This window comes from Salmo trutta, chromosome 36 (genome assembly GCF_901001165.1).
Source record: "Salmo trutta chromosome 36, fSalTru1.1, whole genome shotgun sequence".
NCBI classification, from domain to species: domain Eukaryota; kingdom Metazoa; phylum Chordata; class Actinopteri; order Salmoniformes; family Salmonidae; genus Salmo; species Salmo trutta.
Genome location: NC_042992.1, coordinates 27,742,551 through 27,767,898, shown reverse-complemented (window position 1 = coordinate 27,767,898; position 25,348 = coordinate 27,742,551). Strand labels below are relative to the sequence as shown.

At 45.8% G+C, this 25,348-nt stretch overlaps 1 protein-coding gene across 1 annotated transcript in view; it reads right to left on the bottom strand.

The window, feature by feature from the left end:
• The window catches only part of LOC115175768 (protein Jumonji), a 92,648-nt gene that overhangs the window by 6,834 nt on the left and 60,466 nt on the right, over positions 1–25,348 (bottom strand). Inside the window, exons 4-13 of the mRNA XM_029735251.1 lie at positions 24,555–24,724; positions 15,902–15,925; positions 14,606–14,785; positions 10,029–10,240; positions 5,819–7,061; positions 4,770–5,287; positions 2,088–2,180; positions 1,861–1,979; positions 1,263–1,333; positions 832–946 (exon numbers count right to left, since the gene is read on the bottom strand). Coding sequence (XP_029591111.1) covers positions 832–946; positions 1,263–1,333; positions 1,861–1,979; positions 2,088–2,180; positions 4,770–5,287; positions 5,819–7,061; positions 10,029–10,240; positions 14,606–14,785; positions 15,902–15,925; positions 24,555–24,724 — 2,745 coding nt within the window. The remainder of the gene's footprint in view (positions 1–831; positions 947–1,262; positions 1,334–1,860; positions 1,980–2,087; positions 2,181–4,769; positions 5,288–5,818; positions 7,062–10,028; positions 10,241–14,605; positions 14,786–15,901; positions 15,926–24,554; positions 24,725–25,348) is intronic.

Genomic DNA, 25,348 nt, shown 5'->3' with positions numbered 1-25,348 from the left:
ACTGTTGTAATTTTTTGGTCACTCAAATATCACAAGAATACTCATTAGACATGGCATTAGACAAAGAATTGGAAGAAAATTTGCTTTAAAACTACATTTTCTTTGCACCCCATGGCAAAATGTGTCAAATTGCAGGAAATATGCTTTAAACCTGAAATTCTCTCCACCACCAAGAGGGGTGTGAACAGTTTGTCTCATGAGCGGTTCTTGTGCCCTTAGAAATAGACGTGGCGTGTGCTGGACGGGGGGTCCCCGAGTGAAAATGTTTGGGAACCCCTGGCCTAATACATGCAGACACACCATGAAAAGATGAGGGGAACATTCATACTTCAAGAGAGCAGGTAGTCAATGTTGATGATTATGACTTGCCTTCATCTCAGGAACCTCCTAGCACATTGCTACTCACCTGTGTCACCACCAATGGGCAGGTAGCATACATGGGGAGGGGTTGGGCTGGTGGATGTCTACAGCCAATGCCCTTTCTCAACCCCTTCATTACCATTACATTCAAGTTGGGCTAATGCAAAGAGAATAAACATTGCCTTCATAACAGGTCAAATACACAACACACTAATGTCTGTGGCTTCGCTGCCACCCAGTCATTTCTGGGTGGCTTTAAAGAGAGCCACTTTGGCATAAATACATATTTCCAAAAGACTGGCGTGTGTCCAAGGAAGATGGAATTTGATCAGCTAATTACAAGCCTGATCCGAGATGGGTGTTAATTCCATGTCACCTTAGAAAAAACACATATCTTTGTAATGTCCTTGTACAGTACACATTACCTGTGAGGAGGAAGAGAGACAGAGGTGGTCATGTTGGGATACTTACCAAATGCAGTCAGCACCAGTGTGTAAGTAATCAATGTATGGAAGGCGGTTTTGGTCTCGAGACCAGCATGAGGTAGAAAAGACCATGCCAATGTTCAGCCAGGGAATGGTCACCCCTACGGAGAGACAGAGAAGTCAGTTTTAAAACAGCAGAGACGACAACAGGCCTCACAATGGGAAGATCTCAATACTCCTCACGTCCTCTCTCCTCAGCTCTTTCTCAAAACCCATTGGAGGAAAAGGTCACAAGTGAGGGACCTCTGGCATTCTTATCCAATGGGTTTAGGGAAGGAGACGAGGAGTATGCAACTGAGATCTTCCCATTGTCTCCAGCAGAGAGGTGCCTCAGGGGTGAGGGTTTGTGTGAGAGAGGGGTTGAGGATCAGGGGTGAGGGTTAGAGTGAGGATGAGGGGTTAGGGTAGAAATCTCACCGGGCACGGCTCCAAGATGCCGCAGAATGGATCCAGAATTATTTGGGAGGACAGTGAGGTTCCATCCATGTCTGAAACGGAGAGTTAACAGTCACTGTCAGGGTCAGATGGAGGACACAGGCATTCCACAGTGGCCAGTCAAGAGATATTGTTGGTCCCACTTTAAATGACGAGCAGCTTATAAAAGCCTTCATAAACACTACACAAATGTGTTACAAATTTATAACTGTAGGTCATGCTTTATAAAGGGTTCATAAATGTGGCATAACTATGTGACATAACCACCAATGTCAAATGCGACATAACCCACTATATGGCATAAGCACCTCTTAAAAATCATTAAATTGAGGCTTCACAAAGCATTTATAACCCTGTCATACTGTATCATATTTGACATAGTGGGTTATGTCACATTTGACATTGGTGATTATGTCAGTTATGCCAAATTTATGAACCCTTTATAGAAGCATGAGATATGGTTATAGATTAACACATTTATGTAGTGCGTATGAAGGCATTATGAAGCCAAACGTAATATAAAGTGGGACCATATTGGGTATTTCTATGTTTAGTGTGTGATGACATTGGGTCTTCTTACTTAGAAAATGGCTCTGACTTTCCCACGGGGAAGCCACTTCCGTGTGTGTTGGTGTCCACTTTCCCATAATGCACTGCCACATGGCAGTGCCTCTGCTCCACTATCCTCCAGTATTCTTGCTGTCAAGGAAGACAAAAAGGAGAAGTGAGCTGTGATCGATAAAATGTGCACACAAAAAAAAAAAAGAAGCTCAATTTACAGTGGTGACTAAGGCATGCCATTCTTACCTCGACCTCAGCAGCACCGGGCTCTTTGTTAAAGCACATGGTCATGGTGTTCCTGGCTATCCTAAAGAAGTTGGTGAGAGATACAGATTTCCCCTGCAACACAAGATGAGCCACATAGTACAACTAGCATCAAACAGAGTCAGGTACCCTGTAAAAGCAAATGCCATCCTGTAGATCAGCCTTTAAGAGAAACATACAGCTACACACGCCAGGGCTTAATTATGCATTGAAAAATGAAAGACTGAATGCTTGTGTTGGGGAGGGAAACGATTGAAATGGAATCCAGACCAGAACGGTGTTTGAGATGTCATGATCACAGACACACAGCGGGCTAGGGTTAGAAACTATATTACATCACACTCAGGGTACCTTACCTCCTCTAACCTGTACCCCCGCACATTTACTCAGTACCGGGCCCCCTGTATATAGCCTCGTTATTGTTATGTAATTCTACTGTGTATTTTTTACTTTATTTAAAAACGATTTATTGAACTGCATTGTTGGTATGAAATGCATTGTAAGTATGCTTTTCACGGTAAGGTCTACACCTGTTGTATTCAGCGCATGTGACAAATGTGATATGATTTGAGAAGAGCAGCAGGGGGAGCGTCTGGGTCATGTCGTGTGTGTGTGTGTGTGTGTGTGTGTGTGTGTGTATATACAGTCGAAATCGTAAGTTAACATACACCTTAGCCAAATACATTTAAACTCAGTTTTTCACAATTCCTGACATTAAATCCTAAATTCCCTGTCTGTCTTAGGTCAGTTAGGATCACCACTTAATTTTAAGAATGTGAAATGTCAGAATAATAGTAGAGAGAATTATTTATTTCAGCTTTTATTTCTTTCATCACATTCCCAGTGGGTCAGAAGTTTACATACACTCAATTAGTATTTGGTAGCATTGCCTTTCAATTGTTTAACTTGGGTCAAACGTTTTGGGTAGCCTTCCACAAGCTTCCTCCTGACAGAGCTGGTGTAACTGAGTCAGGTTTGTAGGCCTCCTTGCTTGCACACACTTTTTCAATTCTGCCCACTGTCACGTCATGACCATAGTAAGTGGTTATTTTCTATGGTAGATTAGGTCAGGGCGTGACAGGGGTGTTTGTCTATGATTTGTATTTCTATGTTCAGTTTCTAGTTTTGTATTTCTATGTTGGTTTTGTTTGGTATGAGCTCCAATTGGAGGCAGCTGGTCGTCGTTGTCTCTAATTGGAGGTCATATTTAAGTTGTTTGTCCCACCTGTTTTTGTGAGTGATTATATTTTGAGTAGTGTGTTGTGTCTGATCATGAGATCAGAGGACATTTCTCCAAAAAGTACGATCTTTATCCCCATGTCCAGTTGCAAACCAGTCTGTCTTTTTTATGGCGGTTTTGGAGCAGTGGCTTCTTCCTTGTTGAGCGGCCTTTGAGGTTATGTCGATATAGGACTCGTTTTACTGTGGATATAGATACTTTTGTACCCGTTTCCTCCAGCATCTTCACAAGGTCCTTTGCTGTTGTTCTGGGATTGATTTGCACTTTTCGCACCAAAGTACGTTCATCTCTAGGAGACAGAACGCGTCTCCTTCCTGAGCGGTATGACGGCTGCTTGGTCCCATGGTGGTTATACTTGCGTACTATTGTTTGTACAGATGAATGTGGTACCTTCAGGCATTTGGAAAATGCTCCCAAGGATGAACCAGACCTGTGGAGGCCTACAATTTTTTTCTGAGGTCTTGGCTGAATTCTTTTGATTTTACATGATGTCAAGCAAAGAGGCACTGAATTTGAAGGTAGGCATCGAAATGCATCCACAGGTACACCTCCAATTGACACAAATGATGTCAATTAGCCTACAGTCAACCTACAGTCAACTTAGTGTATGTAAACTTCCGACCCACTAGAATTGTGATACAGTGAATTATAAGTGAAATAATGTGTCTGTAAACAATTGTTGGAAAAATTACTTCTGTCATGCACAAAGTAGATGTCCTAACCGACTTGCCAAAGCTATAGTTTGTTAACCAAAAATTTGTGGAGTGGTTGAAAAACAAGTTTTAATGACTCCAGCCTAAGTGTATGTAAACTTCCAACTTCACCTGTATGTGTGTGTAGGCCAATGTGTAGGCAGGGTTAACACAGAGAGGGGCAGGGCAGGGCAGGGCTAAACACAGAGGGGCAGGGCAGGGTTAACACAGAGGGGCAGGGCAGGGCAGGGTTAACACAGAGAGGGGCAGGGCAGGGTTAACACAGAGAGTGGCAGGGCAGGGTTAACACAGAGGGGCAGGGCAGGGCAGGGTTAACACAGAGAGGGGCAGGGCAGGGCAGGGTTAACACAGAGAGGGGCAGGGCAGGGTTAACACAGAAGGGCAGGACAGGGCAGAGCAGGGTTAACACAGAGGGGCAGGGCAAACACAGAGAGGGGCAGGGCAGGGTTAACACAGAGAGGGGCAGGGCAGGGCAGGGCTGGGCAGGGCAGGGCGATTTGGAGTAGAGAAGCAGAGGCCTGCTGTCTGTGGCTCCTATTCAACCAGCTCAGCACTGACCTACATTCCATCAGCTAGAACAACAGAATAGAGCAGGCAGGACTGGAACTAGATAACGTGTTTCATTCCCCCTGTAGCATGAACAGGGCGTGAGAGGAATGAACAAAAACGCAGTTTTAAAAAGGATGTGCATTGTTGTTAGCCGGGCCTCACCTTGTAAATACACTTGTGCTGGTCACTGAGAACGCCTTTCTCCATATCCGCCTCCTCTTCCTCCTGTTGTGTCTTGTCCCCATTATTCTTTTCCTGAGCGAACAGCCTCCGGCGTCCCACCTTCAGCTGCTGACTGTCCAGCTCCTTCAGCCGGCTGCACAGCTGACCATTGCTGCGCTGCACCAGACTGCCGGCCAGCCCGTTCTTAGGCTCGTAGCGCGGCAGGGCCAGGCTCCTCTCTGTGTGGCCCTCCAGGGGCCCCCTGAGGCGTTCCAAGCCCTCCTTCTCCTGCAGCACCTCCCTCTCCAGGCGTCGGTGCTCCTCGGGGGACAGAGAGTCATACGACAGCAGGTACTGGAGGTAGGACTCCTGCAGCTTGGCTAGACGGTCCTGGGCTGACTTGGGGATCCGCAGCAGATCAGCCAGTTTACTCCACTTCTTCAGGTCCATCACCTGCTGCATGCCGCCCATGTCATTAATCAGCTGGAAGAACCGAGCCAGGTCCACCTCACAGCCACCTGGAGAAAGAGAGGGAGATGGGGTCAGATACAGGGTTAAGCCTAACCCAAACCCCACAGCCGCCTGGGGAGAGAGAAATGGGTGAGGGTCAATGGCCATGAGTTTAACACTTCTTCGGTAATGATAGCACAACATCGGCCGCATTCTTATACAGACTCAATTTATTTCAGTCAGATAAACAGCCTCTTTCAGAGCCCAGTCAGTGTAAAAACACATCAAGCTGCTGAGTGAGAAATCTAAGGTGTCAGACAACCTGCTAGGTTGTGGTTTTCCTGCCTCACAGACATACATCTGAATATTGTTATTGACATCTACAGTAAAAATACCAGATACCGTTGGTGGAATGCAACAAACATTTTATTGGATTGTCAATACCTTCGAGACCCAACGTTTGCTAAAGAGGTTTGTTTTGCGACATTCGTCCAGCCTATATGAGTGTGTTTGACTGTCTGAGACTAACCAACGACCAGGGGGATCGGGTTGGGGTTGTGTGTGGCTGGTAAAGTAGAGACAGTCTGAGTTAGACTCACCGATGAGCGGGGGGTCTTCCATGGTGATGCCCTGAGATTTAAGGTGCTTCTTGATGCAGGCTAGCCTCTGTACGTTGGGGCCCCAGCGCCGGCCCAGCTTGTGGATGCGCTGCACCTGGGTCACAAAGCGCATCTCATCGTTCAGTTTGCACTCTGGGCGCCAGTCAGCCGGGGGAACCACACGACAAAGTCCGCAGGGCTCCGCCCCCTCCCGCACAGAGTCCAGGTACACCAGGGGGTCCTGGAACTCCCGCTGGGTGGGACAGAACACTGGCGCCTCACCCAACGCCGCCCAGCTCACCCTGCTCCTCTCCGCCCTCTCTCTCTCCCTCTCCCTCTCCTTCTCCCTTTCCCACTCCCTGTCAGGCCGGGGCTCTGCTGGTTTGTGAGGGATATGTCCAGGAGTGTGTCCAGAAGTGTGGCAAGGAGATTCTGAGGTAGTTGAACGGTTGTGGTTAGGGTTAGAGGCAACCTGCGCCCGCTGCTGTGCTTGTCTGATGAACATCAGCTTGCCGGCTGACGCCCGCTTGGGCCGCTGACGCTCTGGCTCTGGATTGGCTGGTGGTGTAGCGGGAGGAGTCGGGGGAGGGGGTGGGGCTAGCAGGGTCGGGGGAGGGGTGGTTTCCATGACGATGTGTCCATTGGGGACCAAGGTCTTGTCCTGACAGGCTTTCTTACTGCGTGTCTCCAGAGGGCTGGCCTGGTGCTGGGTCTTACCGTCCAGAGGGCTGGTCTGGTGCTGTTTTGTCTTCTTAAGGTTGGGGCTATTCTCCAGGATGACCAGCTGACCCTGAGAGTCAGCCACCGCCCCGATGGCCGATACCGCCACCTCCAGCCTCCGCTTGGAGTTCCTCAGCCCCTCACGCCCCTGCCTGCCCACCTCCTGCTTGGCACAGAGGCCACCGTTGAGGCGCACTCCGCCCCCGTTAGCCACCTTGTACACCCCATTGGATAATAGCACCTGTTTGCGTGTTTTTGCTTTGCTATTCTGGGCTTTTCCTGAGTTGGAGAGGGGGAGTCGCTGGTGGCGGTGGTGATTGTTGCTATTGGCTCTATGGGAAGCAGCAGTGCTGTGTTTGCGGTGGTTCAGTTTGGTTTTCTTGACCAGTTCTCGTTTTGCTTTGGTGTATGTGACTTGGCCCTTCACAGTTTTGGACGGCAGTCTGAAGTCTTTAGTTTTTTGGGCACCGGCCGTGTGCACGCCTGTCTGGGACACCCGTGTGACGCCGTTCACTTTAAAGACCTTAGAGCGAGAGAGAGAACGAGAGAGAGAGAGAGAGAGAGAGAGAGCGGGAGATCAGAAACATTTGTTCATAAACATTCTGTGCAGTGGTTCTGTGTTCTAACACTCTCCCTCTTGCTCTGGAGCTGTGGCTTCACATTGAAGTAAAAACTAGTAGCAAGTATTTTAAAACTGCTGCTATTCAGTGAAGCCTATACACGGGTTGTCGTACTTTTAAATCTGCTATTATAGAGAAACACTCTTCTCACAGGGCAAAAAACTAAACAATGTTAGCTTCAACAACAGCTGGAAAAAGCCATCCCGGCCCTAATAGGAGTGAGGCTTTAATTTTAGAGCCAACTGCTGTATGTAGAGAGCACTACATAAAAAAGGTTACTACGTGAAACTCTATCCCAGCACATGAAGCCAGTTTTATTTGGTATAGTTTCCTTAAGCTCTTTAATTCGCCTTTAATGCCTCAAATAAAAGTTTTTTTTCCTGCAGATCTGAGAACCCCTGCTGAACATGTGAGCTCTGAAATGTAGGTAGCTTAAGTTACATCGGGGGCCTCACTGGCTAAACGCAGCTGGGGGAATAAAGCCATCCAGACCCACCAGCGGAAGAAGCAGAGTTGTCTCCCTCTCTCTGTTCCCTCTGCTGCAGCTGTATTGTACTCCTATCAGGTGCAGCCAACACAAAGAGAGGCTATTAAAAGATAAGGGGAGTGAAATGTGACCCCCTTCATAAATCCTGCTCCCCTCAATAGTGGAAAAATACAGAGAATGACAGCGAGAGGAGAGAGAGAGCGCGAGAGAGCGCGAACCCCGTCGCCCCAGCAGGCCAGAGTGATGGATAGCAGAGTGGCTAAACGCAGCGTGACGTCTGCCAGGGTCTCAAAGCAGCACGATGCCAAAGACTCAACAAACACAGATTCTCAACTCTAGAGGGATAGGCCTATAAACAAAGACAACGTCAGATTCTCAAGACTTCTGTCTGCAGAATTTAAACACCTTGCTTAAGGGGTCAAATTCATCCATTTTGCCTTCACGACCAAAATAATAGAAACAGAGAGCCAGTGGGCCAACTGTGACCAAACAGATACGCTGACAAAGGCACAGCGGTCTGGGTGGTGGTTGTCTACTTCAGTTTCACCACTAGAGGGCTCACTGGCTCTACTCTGCTGCCCACTCTCTCTCAAGTGATGGGGTGCATGTGAGCAGTAATAGTCTGTTCTGAGACAGAGAGGAGCAAGAGAGAGAAGACGGGCTACATCACAGCCCTGTGGAGAAGGTGAAGGCCCCTGTAGAAAGCGCCGAAAGACTGGCGAGGAAAAAAATAAGAAAAATCATTACAGGAAACAGACAGTAAGTGAGGGAGAAAGAGTGAGGGAGCAAGAGAGAACAGAACCACAGCCAACTCTCTGAAGTGGATTTTGGTCGCATGTGAGTGGAAAGAGACGAGGGGGGGTGGCGGGGGATGGCCCAGGATGACATCATGTGTTGCTATAGTCCATCTGCAGGATGGCAGGAAGATTAACATGGAACATCTGCAGCTCAGCGGCACATAGGAAGAGAACGGACCTACAGCAAATCAGCTGCTCATAGGAACAGACTGGATCCACTGCAGCTCAGCAGCACATAGGAAGAGAACGGACCTACAGCAAATCAGCTGCTCATAGGAACAGACTGGATCCACTGCAGCTCAGCAGCACATAGGAAGAGAACGGACCTACAGCAAATCAGCTGCTCATAGGAACAGACTGGATCCACTGCAGCTCAGCAGCACATAGGAAGAGATCTAGAGCTCAGCAACCAATAGGAAGAGACTGGATCAGGAAGAGTAACCGTAACTCTTCCAGCGCATAGAGACAGACACTTAAAAAAACAATGTAGCACATCAATGTGATAGCTATGTACATAAAAACAAGCACATCAATGTGATAGCTGAAAAGATGGTCTTCGAGGTCTGTCTACATGAATAGTCTTCAGCATAATGACTTTTAAACCGAGATAAAGGTCAACAGGAGACAGGAGCTCAAGTTCAGATTTCACAGAATATCATTAGTCTGGCTTGCGCTAACTAAATGCTGTATAACAGGGCCATTGGGTTCTTGTATGATAATCATTTGAACTATGGCTGATTCCCTTCCACAGACTAGGGATCATGACCGCGTTGCTATCGGCAAGGGGATATCGGCCTGCTGCTGCACTCTCACTGCTAATATCAGAAGACTAAAAATGTGAATGCCTCAAAATGATTGGAGCTCTGTTGCCAAGGACGGTGAATCTGCCAGTACAACACATGAACACACACACAGAGACAGACAGAGACAGAAAGCAGAGAGAGGGCAGAGGGCTAGAACAAAGGCCAATCACTTCAGCGTAGTTTGTCTTGGCTCTCCCCTGCTCATTGAGATTCATTGTTCCTTAATTAGTCAGTTGGCGGCACTTAAAACTGACAGGCCCGGCATCAACATGAGACAGCGTGGCCCCGGCTCCGGTGTACCGGCCGTCTGGGGGAGCCGAGCTGCCGGTCATGACGCTGCTCTCTCTGAAGAGAGGCAAAGCCCCCAGTGCTCCCCTCTGATTAGCTCATGTAACTGTCAGAACCACAATGTGTATTTTAAACTGGGCCAAAGGTACTCTCCCTCCTCCCCTCCTCCACCTTAGCAGAGCTCCTTCTTGGACAGGAAGGCAGCTTTCACAGCCCAGCTCCAGTAGTAAATATAGTAGCAGACTGCGTCTGTGTAATGACTGTTTCAAAGGCAGGAGAGGAAAGGAGCTCAGGGATTTCACACTGAGCATGCTGCTGTTACGTTACTATATTAATAATATGTCATCGTTGTCACACATTACTGCTCGTCTAATGATAATGTCTGCTCTCGCCTGGTGGTTACTGAAGCATGCTGGTCAGCCGTCTTTATGACCATTATAGAGTTACATATTAGCCAAATCAACCAAGCATACTGTTCAGGTATAGATGCAGTACCTGCTTGCGGGGCTCCTCTGCAGCCCTCCTGTGAGGCAGTCCATTGGTAGTGTGGCCTCTGGGTAAGGTGTGGCCCCTGGTTGTGGCCTCTGGCTGGCTGAGGGCCTGCTCCCTCCGGGCCTCGGCCCTCTCACTGCGCTCCCTCACCTGCACCCACTCCTTCCCTCTGGGCTTGGGGCTGTCCCGGGGCGACTTGCTGTGTCCATTCAACACTGAACCAACAGGAGAGAAAAGATGATCTTAGATCAGTTTAGAAGGATGCTGCTGTGTTACAGCCTGAACTTAAAATGGATTAAACATATATTTTTTTCTTACCCATCTACACACACAATACCCCAAATTAAATAAAGAAATCTCATTTACATAAGTATTCACACCCCCGAGTCAATACTCTGTAGAAGCACCTTTGGCAGCGAATACAACTGAGTCTTTCTGGGTAAGTCTCTAAGAGCTTTCCACACTTGGATTGTGCAACATTTGACCATTATTCTTTTCAACATTCTTCAAGCTCTGTCAAATTGGTTGTTGATCGTTGCTAGACAACCATTTTCAGGTCTTGCCATAGATTTTCAAGCAGATTTAAGTCAAAACAGTAACTCAGCCACTCAGGAACATTCAAGGTCTTCTTGATAAGCAATTACAGTGTAGATTTGGCCTTGTGTTTTAGGTTTTGTCCTACTGAAAGGGGAATTCATCTCCCAGTGTCTGGTGGATCGCAGACAACCAGGTTTTCGCCTGTGCTTAGCTCCATTCCGTTTCATTTTTGTCATGATAAACTCCCTAGTCCTTAACGATTACAAGGCTTACCCGTAAAATGATGCAGCCACCACTATGCTTGAAAATAGAGTGGTACCACGTAATGTCTTAAATGATCTGCCACAAACATAACGCGTTGTATTCAGGACAAAAGGTAATTTTGCCACATTTTTGCAGTATTCATTTAGTGCCTTGATGCAAACAGGATGCATGTTTTAGAATATTTGTATTCAGTACAAGCTTCCTTCTTTTCACTCTGTCAATCAATCCATCCTCAGTTTTCTCCTATCACAGCCATTAAACTCTGCAACTGTTTTAAACGCATCATTGGCCTCATGGTGAAATCCCTGACTGGTTTCCTTCCTCTCCGGCAACTGAGTTAGGAAGAACCCCTGTATCTTTGTAATGACTGGGTGTATTGATTCACCATCCAAAGTGTAATTAATAACTTCACAATGTGAGACATTAGAAAAAGAATCGGTTTGAAATGCATTGCTTGACTGAGGGACTTTACAGATAATTGTATATGTGGGATACAGAGATGATGTAACTAGCCTTGCATGAGCCTTGGCTTGTGCAAGCTGGAACAGCTCATAGCAGCAGGAGCTCCTGTTTCTGTAGCGTGAGGCAGCTTGATGTATACTGATCATAAATGTAAAACGCAAGAATTTCAAAGATTATGCTGAGTTACAGTTCATATAAGGAAATCGGTCAATTGACAAATTCATTAGGTCCTACTCTATGGATTTAACATAACTGGGCAGGGGTGCAGCCGTGGGTGGGGGGGCTGGGAGGGCTTTGGCCTACCCACTGGGGAGCCAGGCCCAGCCAATCAGAATGAGTTTTTACCCACAAAAGGACTTTATTACAGACATAAATACACCCCCCATTGTGTTGTGTGACAAAACTGCACATTTTAGGGTGGCCTTTTACTGTCCCCAACACAAGGTGCATCTGTGTAATGATCATGTTGTTTAATCAGCTTCTTGATATGTCACACCTGTCAGGTGGATGGATTATCTTGACAAGTTATAAAAAGCTCACTAGCAGGGATGTTAACATTTGTGCACAACATTTGAGAAAAATAAGCTTTTTGTGCATATGAAACATTTATGGGATCTTTAATTTCAGCTCATGAAACATGGGACCAACATTTTACATTTATATTTTTGTTCAGTATACAAGTACACCCCCTGGACAGGATGTTAGTCAATCGCAGGGCCTTATCCCCCAATCAATCTCCTTAATGCAGAGTGTCAAGCAGAAACGCATCAGGTCCCATTTTTACAGTCTTTGGTATGACTCGGCCAAGGATCGAACTCCCAATCTCGGAGCGGACATTCTAAATAACAAGGCCGCTGAGTTTGTAGAGAGATGAGGTAGTTATTGCACACAGAGTGAGTCGATGCATCTTATGTCACTTGTTAATAAGCACATTTTTACTCATGAACTTATTTAGGCTTGCCATAACAAAGGGGTTGAATACTTATTGACTGAAGACATTTCAGCTTTTCATTTGTAAAAATGTAGAAAAACATAATTCCACTTTTTATTTTTTTATTTTACCGTTATTTTACCAGGTAAGTTGACTGAGAACACATTCTCATTTACATCAACGACCTGGGGAATAATTTCAGGGGAGAGGAGGGGGATGAATGAGCCAATTGTAAGCTGGGGATGATTAGATGGTCGTGATGGTCTGAGGGCCAGATTGGGAATTTAGCCAGGACACCGGGGTTAACACCCCTACTCTTACGATAAGTGCAATGGGATCTTTAATGATCTCAGAGAGTCAGGACACACGTTTAACATCCCATCCGAAAGACAGCACCCTACACAGGGCAGTGTCCTGAGGCATTGGGATATTAAAATAAAAAATAAAAAAAATGACCAGAGGAAAGAGTGCCTCCTACTGGCCCTCCAACACCACTTTGACATTATGGTGTATTGTGTATAGTCCAGTGACCCCAAAAAATGTCAATTGAATCCATTTTAAGTTCAGGCTGGAACACAAAAGTCAAGGGGTGTGAGTTTTTTCTGAAAGCACTGTATCTTAAAACCGCAACAAGAATGTATAATGTCAATGAAATATTTTCTCCAGTCTTGTACAGTCACTTGTGGGGAACATTATGTTGGTCAAGCACCAGACTACAGCCCTGCTAACCTCAGACTAGTGCAGAGACACTGATATTAACTTTCTGAACCATTCAATTAACACATTCAATAGTTCTCTCTTTATATTTTATGAGGTTCACTTTATTTTTACAGTGCTTTAATATCAACCGACGCTGGCGTTTATAAAATGACATGGTCCCCGCCGCCACTCCATCTGCCAAAGTCCCTTGCTGAAAGGCTGGCGTTTTGAAAAGCTACCAGAAAACTCAACTCAATAAAAGGTGTTTAATCTAGAAATGTAAACATGGCTGGGGTTAGTGAGGTGCAGGGTAATGAAAGCAGAGCTCTGTGGTTTCTCGCTCGCTCTCTGTGCATTGCAGCTAGTATAAACTACTGGGAGTCCTGCCCACGCTGCATTTTAAAGTGTCACATCTGACACACGGCCTTATAGTGTACTGTACTGGCCAGGTCTAATACTGTACCGGAAGACAGGCTTCTACGGTACTTACGGTCCAGGCCTAAGACTGTACTGGGAGACAGGCTTCTACAGTACTTACGGTCCAGGCCTAACACTGTACTGTGAGACAGGCTTCTACAGTACTTACGGTCCAGGCCTAAGACTGTACTGGGAGACAGGCTTCTACGGTACTTACGGTCCAGGCCTAAGACTGTACTGGGAGACAGGCTTCTACAGTACTTACGGTCCAGGCCTAACACTGTACTGTGAGACAGGCTTCTACAGTACTTACGGTCCAGGCCTAAGACTGTACTGGGAGACAGGCTTCTACGGTACTTACGGTCCAGGCCTAACACTGTACTGTGAGACAGGCTTCTACGGTACTTACGGTCCAGGCCTAACACTACTGAGAGCGAGTGTGCTGCCATAGGACAGGCTAATTTGGTAAATATTGCTTTGGCCACGCTACTATGTTAAAGTGCTCACTTTCTAAACCCCTGTCTGCAAGTCTAGAGGGAGAACTAAAACACTGGCCTTGTTTCCATGGGGATTGCCTGGCCTGGAGGATCTGTTGTCACAGGGAGGAGGACTACAGCATCTGGGACACAGCACTGTGTTTTTCTATGATAGCCACTGAAAGTTGACGAGCAACACCAAGCATATGCCACTGATAACGTGTAGATAGTTATTGTGTGGCTTTGCCTGCTTGTATCTTTCACCACCACTGGCATATTGTTCCGTTTTAACATGACGCGTTTCATTAAGACAAGCTCCCCTCAGAATCACACACACTTTCCCTCGGGAGATTTTCCGACTTTCCTGTTAAGCTGTCCATCTCTCCGCGTCTGGGCAGTGTGTGCGTGTAAGAGGCGGGGCTATGGGGGTGTGTGCTCCTTGTTTTCCGTCCCCGTTCCCCTCCTCCCTGGCTAGCTGTGAGCTGAATGCATAAACACCTTGTTACCTCTGTTCACTCCTAGTGTTAATTGGAGTGGAAAGATGGAATGGTCCCTCAGAGAGGGAGAGAGAGTGTGGAGACTAACTCAGCCATGCTCGGCTGCAGACAGCTCTAAACATGTGGGTCTCTTGTACGTATTAGGTCCGTTCCACTTCGGCCCTCAACCGTGATTGGTGAGTGTTAAATATCTGTGTTGTCATTGGTCAGGGCAGTTCGGGGGTTAGGTTGGTGAAAAGGAGAGAGAGGACAGTTTCCAACTGTTGGGGTTAGGTAGGTAAGAGGACGTTGTCGTACCGTGGCCGTTGACGGCGTGTTTCCCTGGGGGTTTGCCCTTCCTGGGCGTGGACTGACAGGAAGTAGACGCCACACTGATGTCTGGCTTCACATCCTCGTATTCCTCTTCATCATCATCCAGCTCATCTTCATCCTGAGAGCTCCCAAAGTACGCCATGTTACTGGGCAACGCTGACGAACCTGGGGGGGAGGACAGAGAGAAGAGCGAGACAGACAGACAGACAGACAGAGAGAGTGTTAAAACCAATGAGAACCTACCAGTACTGTAAAATCAGAGCATCCCAGAAAATGTCATAAAAGCAACAAAAAAAATTTGTCATTTTAAATCTCATGGTGTCTAAAACTAACTAACTCCGATGCTTCCCACAGTTGTGTCAAATTGGCATTCTTGATACACACAGGAATCTGTTGAGTGAAAATCTCAGCGCATTGCAGTTCTTGACACCAAACGGTGCGCCTGGCACCTACTGCTATACCCCGTTCAAAGGCACTTCAATCACTCAATGGTACACATCCACAATCCATGTCTCAAATGTCTCAAAGCTTAAAAATCCTTCTTTAACTCCTCCCCTTCATCTACACTGATTGAAGTGGATTTAACAAGTGACATCAATAAGGAATCATAGCTTTGACCTGGTCAGTCTATGTCATGGAGAGATCTTAATGTTTTGTATACTCAATGTATATCTCTATTATGCGTGGGAATAGTTTGGAACAGATTTCCTAAATTAAAATCACTTGGAGCTGATTTGCTGGTGTTTTAGTCTTTTATGTCTAACAAAAAAAACATTGCTCAGAAAACGTATAAATAAATAAAAAAATCACCCGTGGGCCGAATTTAGCCCATGGACTACCAGTTCTGTAACCCTGCCCTAAAGTAAATAGAGCAAGCTGATCCGTGGCCAGTTGACGGAGGTCACCATCCATTGTGTTAGGATGGAACCACTGGGCAGGACTGGAGTCTGGTCTCTTGTGGCCATTAGAGACAGCAGAGGGAAAAGAAAGCGAGGGTTTGTCTGCATCACCTCATTCTCCATTGCTATCATGACTAGTGTAATGACGTGGTTTATCGGTTTAAAGCGTTGTAATGGTCTCAAATGAGCTTTGACTAGGCCTAATGTTGTGAATCATTACATTCATTTTCATCTCATGTATCACAGGTTTATGTTGTAGTGTATTATTAACGTATAAATGCTCATTCCTAATGACAGAGTGGGAAAGACATCATGATGTATTATTAACATTTACTGTCTAGATCATAAGTACTTTAAAAAGAAACACATAAACGTAACCAACCTTCATTTGGCCAGGAGGAGTAACCTGAAATGAGATATGGTGAAGCTAGAATTAGTCAGACATCAAACCAAAACGTCATTATCAAATTAAAATGTACGCCAATCTATACAATCAATATATAACCTGGTTGTAGTGTAGTGCAGCAACGTGAGATTTAAGCTAAGCATCATTAACCAGCGACTCGTTTTGAATTAAGCATCCTGCTGTATGGCAGACAACGGGGGAGCCAATGGGATTAGGGTTACTAGACAACAGGGGAGCCAATGGGATTAGGGTTACTAGACAACAGGGGAGCCAATGGGGTTAGGGTTACTTTGAATGCAGTAATGAATTACAGTGATATCGGAGCCTTCTGAATCACATGCACATCAGAATACAGTTAGTAGGCCTACACAACATAGTCAGTACCCACAATACAGCTTCGTCACAACTGGACTAAAACGACAGCGTGGCCAAACGTGATACTTTAATGATACTTTGACTAGCTCTGTATGTAGACAGAGCAGAGACGCCAGTCCATTGTTATTAGGGTTAGGGGTCATTCAATAAGGTTTAGGAGTAGAGCACAATGTGTAACGTGAGAAGAAGCCCCGTCTGGACTAAGTTTGAGGTGCTGGGTTCAGTCTAGCTAAGACCTGCAGAGGACTAGGCTAGCTGGGTTCTGTATAAGCACTTTGTGACATCTGCTGATGTAAAAAGGGCTTTATAAATACATTTGATTGACTGACTGTATGGGAGTGTGGTACATAGCACATCTGTACCAGTTCTCCAGCTCTTTAAAAAAAAGTCCTTTCTCCCAGTGACAGAGGTCAGGGTGACTTAGAGAGTCAACAAACTCTCAATCAGCTCCAAATGACCTGCTTCATTAACAACATGGCTGCAATTACTGCCTTCTCTGGGGTCACAGGGTCAATAGCTAGCAGACCCCAGGGGGCACAGGGTGAGGTCTCTTGTCCGATGGGTGGACGAGGGATCTTTTTGTGGGGAAGTGAGAGAGAAATAACCTTTCCCAAGGGCCCAAAATAAGATGTTGCTCCCATTTTATGTTCAGTAGCCCCCAGAGAGTCCAATGGAGGAAGCCTGTGGGCTGGCTCCTCTGGTCACTGGCGTCTGGTCTATGGCTAGGTTATATCTTCAGTGGCGGGTTCTCAGACAGAGGGGAGAAGGGTGGTGCTGGGCTTTAACAGCCTCTCTGGCGCAGAGACTCCGTCTGTCAGCTCCCAGAGACAGAGAAATATAACCCAGGCCTCCCTCCTCCCTGCTCCAGGCCTGTTCCCCTCCCTCCTCCCTCCTCCCTATCCTCAATTATGGGCCTTTCATGTGCCTCAGAACCACAGGCAAATTATAATGAAGGCTGAAACAGTCTATTATGATTGGAATTTTAACTAGACAGGCGTAATTACAACCAAAATGGTTGACTTAAAATAAAAAACAATGAGGAGTTTAAACGACCAATCAAGGCCTTTAACTGAAGAAGAAGAAAAAAAGAACACATTTATAATCATCTGATTAACATCCGTGGTACCGAAAAAGAGCACTTCTCATTGTCCTCACTTATAGGCTACAGACTCTCAGGAATCTCTAAAGCTGGTCGGAAAAGCAGTTCCACGTTGTGTATAAAAAAATCTGACCCCAGAGAGTCAGGAGTATGAGATTTCTCTTCTCAAGCTGTTCCAACGGAAGCAGAGGGCCAGGCCAATTCCCCGTCATAGACAGAGACAGCGTGTGGAGAGACCATGTCAGACACTCTGCCCTCTCTCGTACCCCCATACTTCACCATGTGCCTCATCAGGAACAAGATAGGTGGAGAGGAGGGGGGGAATGAAAGAGCGCCGACTGGGGCTTTTTCAATAACATTGTTTTATAGGCCGATGCAGCGGAGTGAATCCGAGAGGATCGGGGATTATATCCCCTCCAATTTACATTCCTGAATGTCTGCAAATCCATTAACCCACGCTGCCCTCGGCTCTAGTCAGCTCTGGGAGTTGCTGGCTAAATTTAATCAGCCTTCCCTTCATAGCGCAACCACGGCCGCAGCAGCAGCCTCAAACCTAGACCCATTCAATGTTCAGCGAGCCATGGCATACACGCATATAGAAGTACCTGTTATGTAACACTGAATGAGAATATTAGTGGGGGTTATTCATCTACTACTTTATCTGGCATTATCTCACCCGTGTGTGTGTGTGTGTGTGTGTGTGTGTGTGTGTGTGTGTGTACAGAGGGAGGCTCAGCTGCGATGAGAATTTTTTATTTAAAAAAAATAATAAAAATCAGGGATAGCGTCACTGCCACTACCGACAATGACCCTCTCTACCCAAGGCTACAGGTTACAAACAAGGCCCAGAGACAGGCTGGCTGGACAGCCTCCAAATGGCTTTCTCCACGGATATAAACAGCCGTAATAAAAGGGATTTGAGAAGCTATGTAGCACATAAATACTACAGTGTGAGTCGCTCCATTTTGTGTCTGTCGCATGTTACTCCACATTGCATCAGAGCAGCCAGACGTTTCCCAAGAGGGATTAAAAATATATGGTTCCTGTTTAAAAACCAGAACACAGGAACAGCTCATTATGATGCTGAGTCCCAGAGGAATAAGCAGTGGTGATTACAAGCTGCTGCTGTAGAGAACAAAAGATAGGAAAACTGTGAAACTTGTGAAATCACGGTGGAAATGCCCTGCTTTCATAACCAGCGCTTTATCGTCAGAAGCTGTCAGACAGTGGGCTTGCAGGAATACAGTTAAAGTCGGAAGTTTACATACACTTAGGTTGGAGTCATTAAAACTTGGTTTTCAACCACTCCACAGATTTCTTGTTAGCAAACTATAGTTTTGGCAAGACGGTTAGGACATCTGTGTGCATGACAAAGGTCATTTTTCCAACAATTGTTTACAGACAGATTATTTCACTTATAATTCACTGTATCACAACTCTAGTGGGTCGGAAGTTTACATACACTAAGTTGACTGTGCCTTAACACTTTGGAAAATTATGACATGGCTTTAGAAGCTTCTGATAGGCTAATTGACATAATTTGAGTCAATTGGAGGTGTACCTGTGGCTGTATTTCAAGGACTACCTTCAAACTCAGTGCCTCTTTGCTTGACATCATGGGAAAATCAAAAGAAAATCAGCCAAGACCTCAGAATTTCTTTTGTAGACCTCCACAAGTCTGGTTCATCCTTGGGAGTAATTTCCAAACACCTTAACTTCTTTGGGATAGGGGGCAATATTTTCACGTCCGGATGAAAACCTTGCCCAAAGTAAACTGCCTGTTTCTCATGCCCAGAAGCTAGGATATGAATATAATTTGCAGATTTAGAGTGTTTTCTCTAAAGTTTCTAAAACTATTAAAATTATGTCTGTGAGTATACAGAACTGATATGGCAGGCGAAACCCCAAGGACAAACCATCCCAAAATAAATATTTTTCAGTTTACCACTGTTTTCAATGGCTTGAACTTTAATTATAAGCCCAAGTCCTCCCAAATTGCAGTTCCTAGGGCTTCCACTAGATGTCAAGTCTTTATTTTGACATATTGCATGTGTATTTTCAAGAACGTTAAATATTTACAATTCTGTAGTTTGAATTGGGCGCCCTGCACTTTCACTGGATATTGGTCAGGTGGGACGGTAGCGTCCCATCTAGCCTAGAGACGTTAAGGTACCACGTTCATCTGTACAAACAATAGTACGCAAGTATAAACCCCATGGGACCACACGGCCGTCATACCGCTCAGGAAGGAGACGCGTTCTGTCTCCTAGAGATTAACGTACTTTGGTGCAAAAAGTGCAAATCAATCCCAGACCAACAGCAAAGGACCTTGTGAATATGCTGGAGGAAACAGGTACAAAAGTATCCATATCCACAGTAAAGCAAGTCCTATATCGACATAAGCCAAACTACGGTTTGCAACTGCACACGGGGACAAAGATCGTACTTTTGGAGAAATGTCCTCTGGTCTGATGAAACAAAAATAGAATTGTTTGGCCATAATGACCATCGTTATGTTTGGAGAAAAAAGGGGGAGGCTTGCAAGCCGAAGAACACCATCCCAACCGTGAAGCACGGGGGTGGCAGCATCATGTTGTTGGGGTGCTTTGCTGCAGGAGGGACTGGTGCACTTCACAAAATAGATGGCATCGTGAGGATGGAAAATTATGTGGATATATTGAAGCAACATCTCAAGACATCAGTCAAGAAGTTAACGCATGGTCGCAAATGGGTCTTCCAAATGGACAATGACCCAAAGCATACTTCCAAAGTTGTGGCAAAATGGCTTAAGGACAACAAAGTCAAGGTATTGGAGTGGCCATCACAAAGCCCTGACCTCAATCCCGTAAAAAATTTGTGGGCAGAACTGAAAAAGTGTGTGCGAGCAAGGAGGCCTACAAACCTGACTCGGTTACACCAGCTCTGTCAGGAGGAATGGGCCAAAATTCACCCAACTTATTGTGGGAAGCTTGTGGAAGGCTACCCGAAACATTTTACCCAAGTTAAACAATTGAAAGGCAATGCTACCAAATACTAATTGAGTTTGTAAACTTCTGACCCACTGGGAATGTGATGAAAGAAATAAAAGCTGAAATAAATAAATCATTCCCTCTACTATTATTCTGACATTTCACATTCTTAAAATAAAGTGGTAATCCTAACTGACCTAAGACAGGGAATTTTTACTAGGATTAAATGTCAGGAATTGTGAAAAACTGAGTTTAAAGGTATTGGCTGAGGTGTATGTAAACCTCTGACTTCAACTGTATGTGGTATGTTTGTCAGATAAGATAAACATTTGAGAGGACTTGAGCAGTTTAAACAGAATGACCGATTGACCTCTAATTTCTACCAGGAACGCCATTATTCTTCTAGCTCTGGAACAGACCAGACTGTGCCGACTGCTTGCCTACCCCTCCCTGTCCGCTCTATGGGGCAAATGGAAATAAATGTATACTACACTGTAAGTGTTGGAAGCCAAACACAGCTGCCTGTTCTTGGGGCACCACTGACTGTTACACACCTAGCTAGCCTGGGCCACCAAAGTGGAATCAGACATACAAAGCCCTTTGAATGAAATCAAAGGCCAAAAGCACTTTGAAAGATAAAACATTGAAACGCTGCTTCCTTATGGTCTAAATCCATCTGTCCCCAGGACACAGACCGCACACGTGCGCATGCATGCACACTCACACATATGCACACCTCTGCGCTGCCCGGACAATCTTGCACGTCACCTCGATGTATTGGCCTCTTCCACATGGGCCATTAAAGTGAAGGAAGAGAGAGCAAAACCCTGTGTATGAAAATACCATTAAGGCAGCATGAGCTCTGCAGAGGACTCAGTCTGCATCTCGGCCGGGTAACAGGGTTATAAATAAGGCTGCCACAGAGACAGGGGGTGCGGCGGTCAATCAGTCAACAGTGAAGATAAACAACAGGAAACTGGTCAGGAGTTAACATAGCATCCAAAACATGAACAGGAGTTGTCCAAACCCTGAACAGAAGACATTTACTGGGACATTATGAGAACCGATCTGTTCCACTGAGAATAAGGCAGCCAACCCTGTCAGTTTTACTGATCTCTAATTACGGTGCTCTGAACAGCGCTCTGTTACATTAAAGTGGCATTGGCTTTTAAAACACGAGCCGCCGCATTCTCCTCTGGGCCTCTCAACTCCCAGCTGATTGCAGTTCTTTTTAACCTACTTTATGTAGCCAGCAGAGGTTAATGCCAATACCAAATTCATCTAAAATCGAGGCATTAGTCTTCCTAAAGGGCCATTTCTGTTTGTGATGGAGTCATGGAGGGTTCTGCTGGGTGGGAGGAGACACTGTTCAGAGTTAAACACACTTTGGGACTGAGGACGGCAGTAAAAGCCAAGGCTGTTTGGAAAAAAACATCCCCCCAAAAATCTTAAAATCAAATTGTATTTGTCACACGTGCCGAATACAACAGGTGTAGACCTGGGACATTCCCGTGAAATACAAGCCCTTAACCTACAATGCAGTTCAATAAATAGAGTTGTGAAAATATTTACTAAATAAACTAAAGTCAAAATTAAAATAAAAAAATCACAATAAAATTACATAACAATAATGAGGCTATATACAGTCGTGGCCAAAAGTTGAGAATGACACAAATATAAATTTTCCCAAAGTCTGCTGCCTCAGTTTATATGATGGCAATTTGCATATACTCCAGAATGAGAGTGATCAGATGAATTGCAATTAATTGCAAAGTCCCTCTTTGCCATGCAAATTAACTGAATCCCCAAAAAACATTTCCACTGAATTTCAGCCCTGCCAGAAATGGACCAGCTGACATCATGTCAGTGATTCTCTCGTTAACCCAGGTGTGAGTGTTGACGAGGACAAGGCTGGAGATCACTCTGTCATGCTGATTGAGTTCAAATAACAGACTGGCAGCTTCAAAAAGGATGGTGATGCTTGGAATCATTGTTCTTCCTCTGTCAACCATGGTTACTTGCAAAGAAACACATGCCGTCATCATTGCTTTGCACAAAAAGGGCATCACAGGCAAGGATATTGCTGCCAGTTAGATTGCACCTAAATCAACCATTTATTGGATCATCAACTTCAAGGAGAGCAGTTCAATTGTTGTGAAGAAGGCTTCAGGGCGCCCAAGAAAGTCCAGCAAGCGCCAGGACCGTCTCCTAAAGTTGATTCAGCTGCGGGATCGGGGCACCACCAGTACAGAGCTTGCTCAGGAATGGCAGCAGGCAGGTGTGAGTGCATCTGCACGCACAGAGAGGCGAAGACTTTTGGAGGATGGCCTGGTGTCAAGAAGGGCAGCAAAGAAGCCACTTCTCTCCAGGAAAAACATCAGGGACAGGCTGATATTCTGCAAAAGGTACAGGGATTGGACTGCTGAGGACTGGGGTAAAGTCATTTTCTCTGATGAATCCCCTTTCCGATTGTTTGGGGCATCCGGAAAAAAGCTTGTCTGGAGAAGACAAGGTGAGAGCTACCATCAGTCCTGTGTTATGCCAACAGTAAAGCATCCTGAAACCATTCATGTGTGGGGATGATTCTCAGCCAAGGGAGTGGGCTCACTCACAATTTTGCCTAAGAACACAGCCATGAATAAAGAGTGGTACCAACACATCCTCCGAGAGCAACTTCTCCCAACCATCCAGGAACAGTTTGGTGACGAACAATGCCTTTTCCGGCATGATGGAGCACCTTGCCATAAGGCAATATAACTAAGTGGCTCGGGGAACAAAACATCGATATTTTGGGTCCATGGCCAGGAAACTCCCCAGACCTTAATCCCATTGAGAATTTGTGGTCAATCCTCAAGAGGCGGGTGGACAAACAAAACCCCACAAATTCTGACAAACTCCAAGCATTGATTATGCAAGAATGGGCTGCCATCAGTCAGGATGTGGCCCAGAAGTTAATTGACAGCATGCCAGGGCGGATTGCAGAGGTCTTGAAAAAGAAGGGTCAACACTGCAAATATTGACTCTTTGCATCAACTTCATGTAATTGTCAATAAAAGCCTTTCACAGTTATGAAATGCTTGTAATTATACTTCAGTATTCCATAGTAACATCTGACAAAAATATCTAAAGACACTGAAGCAGCAAACTTTGTGGGAATTAATATGTGTCATTCTCAAAACTTTTGGCCACAACTGTACAGGGGGTACTGGTACCAAGTCAATGTGCGGGGGTACAGGTTAGTCGAGGTACATATAGGTAGGTGTAAAGTGACTATGCATAGATAATAAACAGCAAGTAGCAGCGGTGATGTAAATAGTCCAGGTGGCCATTTGATGAATTGTTCAGCAGTCTTATAGCTTGGGGGTAGAAGCTGCCTTTTGGTCCTTTGTTCCTGATGTGAGGTTATACTCCACTCTGCTTCTCGATTTCTCTTTTGAGGTTTCAATTTACAATTGAGATAAAGAGTAAAAGGAAAACTGGCCATGACAGTGGAACTTCTTGAGTCCTGTATAACACGTTATAACACTACAGAAACCAGGTGGGATTTCAGCTGAACCCTGAGCCTGTAATGCTGCCCTTATTTCCCTAGCTGGGCCGTGTTTGTGTTGGTGGGCGGCAGATAGCATCCCGGGCCTCTCAGTGCCCTCAGGTGCAGGAGCAGGATTAGCTGGCCCTACCAGGATGTCTGTGTAGGTGTGTGCAGAGGGGGGCACTTAAAGTTGAGACTGAATAATGAACATTGTTATCTGCACACACTGTTGAAATGTTACCTGTAGACATGGTCAATGTGTAACCTGTGAGGACAGAATGGGTTTGGTGTTTGCCTTGTCGGGGCGTTTGCCTTGTCAGATAGTTTTAAAACAGGGTCAATGAACCTGGACCTTGGACTGAACTATTCCTGCCGCACAGCTAGGCCTGTATCTAGGTCAAAGGTAGGCTGGGGAGGGAGGCCTGGGCCTCTCGAGATGTGTGGCTGCATGACTGAAGCCCTGTCTGACTGCTGTACTGAAGCCATAGTCCTGACTAATGTTAGAGAAGCAGAGCCCTGACATCGGGCCCTGGCGTTGGCCTGGTGACGAGATGCAGTGAGGTGGGAGGATGAAGGGTTGAGTGTGTGTAGGGGTGGATGAACGGGTGTGCGGATGAAAGGGTGAGATGTTAGGCGCGGACTACAGGGTTACTGTACCTCTCAGGCAGAGGAAGGTGAGGAAGTCCTCAGTCTTGGGTTTCCGTCTGGAGATGTCTCTGATGTGAGCGGAGGGGGCGGGCAGGGCGGTGTCAGACACCTTGACAGGCGTGGTGCCGGGAGAGTTGGGCTGAGACTGGGCAAACTTCCTCTGCGCTTGCAGTCTGGGCCTGGGAAGACACAGGTGAAAACAGGATTATTCCCATACATTCTTACACAGACCCACTACCCTGTGTTGTGTATGCATTTCATTTAGTTTGGAAGCCCAGGCTTAGCTCAATGGCCTTTAAATCATGGCCCCAGGCTCTGACAGAGTTGCCCTGGATGGATCTAAACAGAGGTATACTACAAAGTAGGAACAAGGAGTTAGCCAGCCAACTTGCCCGAATATTCTGAAATATCTTTCAAAAAAAATAAAAGGTATGTCTGAAATGGGCACAGTCTAATTGACAACCAAAAACGAAAATCCACGTATTTAAAAAAAAATAATTATATATCAAAGTCAGCTGGCTAACGCATTGATCCAGCTTTGCAGTATACCCCTCTGTTCAGCAGTTTAACTCATCTCTGGTCTCAGTTGTTGGTTTGACTCATTTCATCAGTCTGGTCCTTGAACATCATTTAATTATCTTTAATATCAACACTGCAGTGTCCAGGGAGGCTAAAACAATGATAATGCTCCTTCAGAATAACTCCCAGCAGCACCAGCCAGCAGCCGTCCACCTCATAACAACAGACTTCTGATTTATAATTAAGTTCTCCATTAAAGCCAAGACCTCTGCAGCAGCTGACAA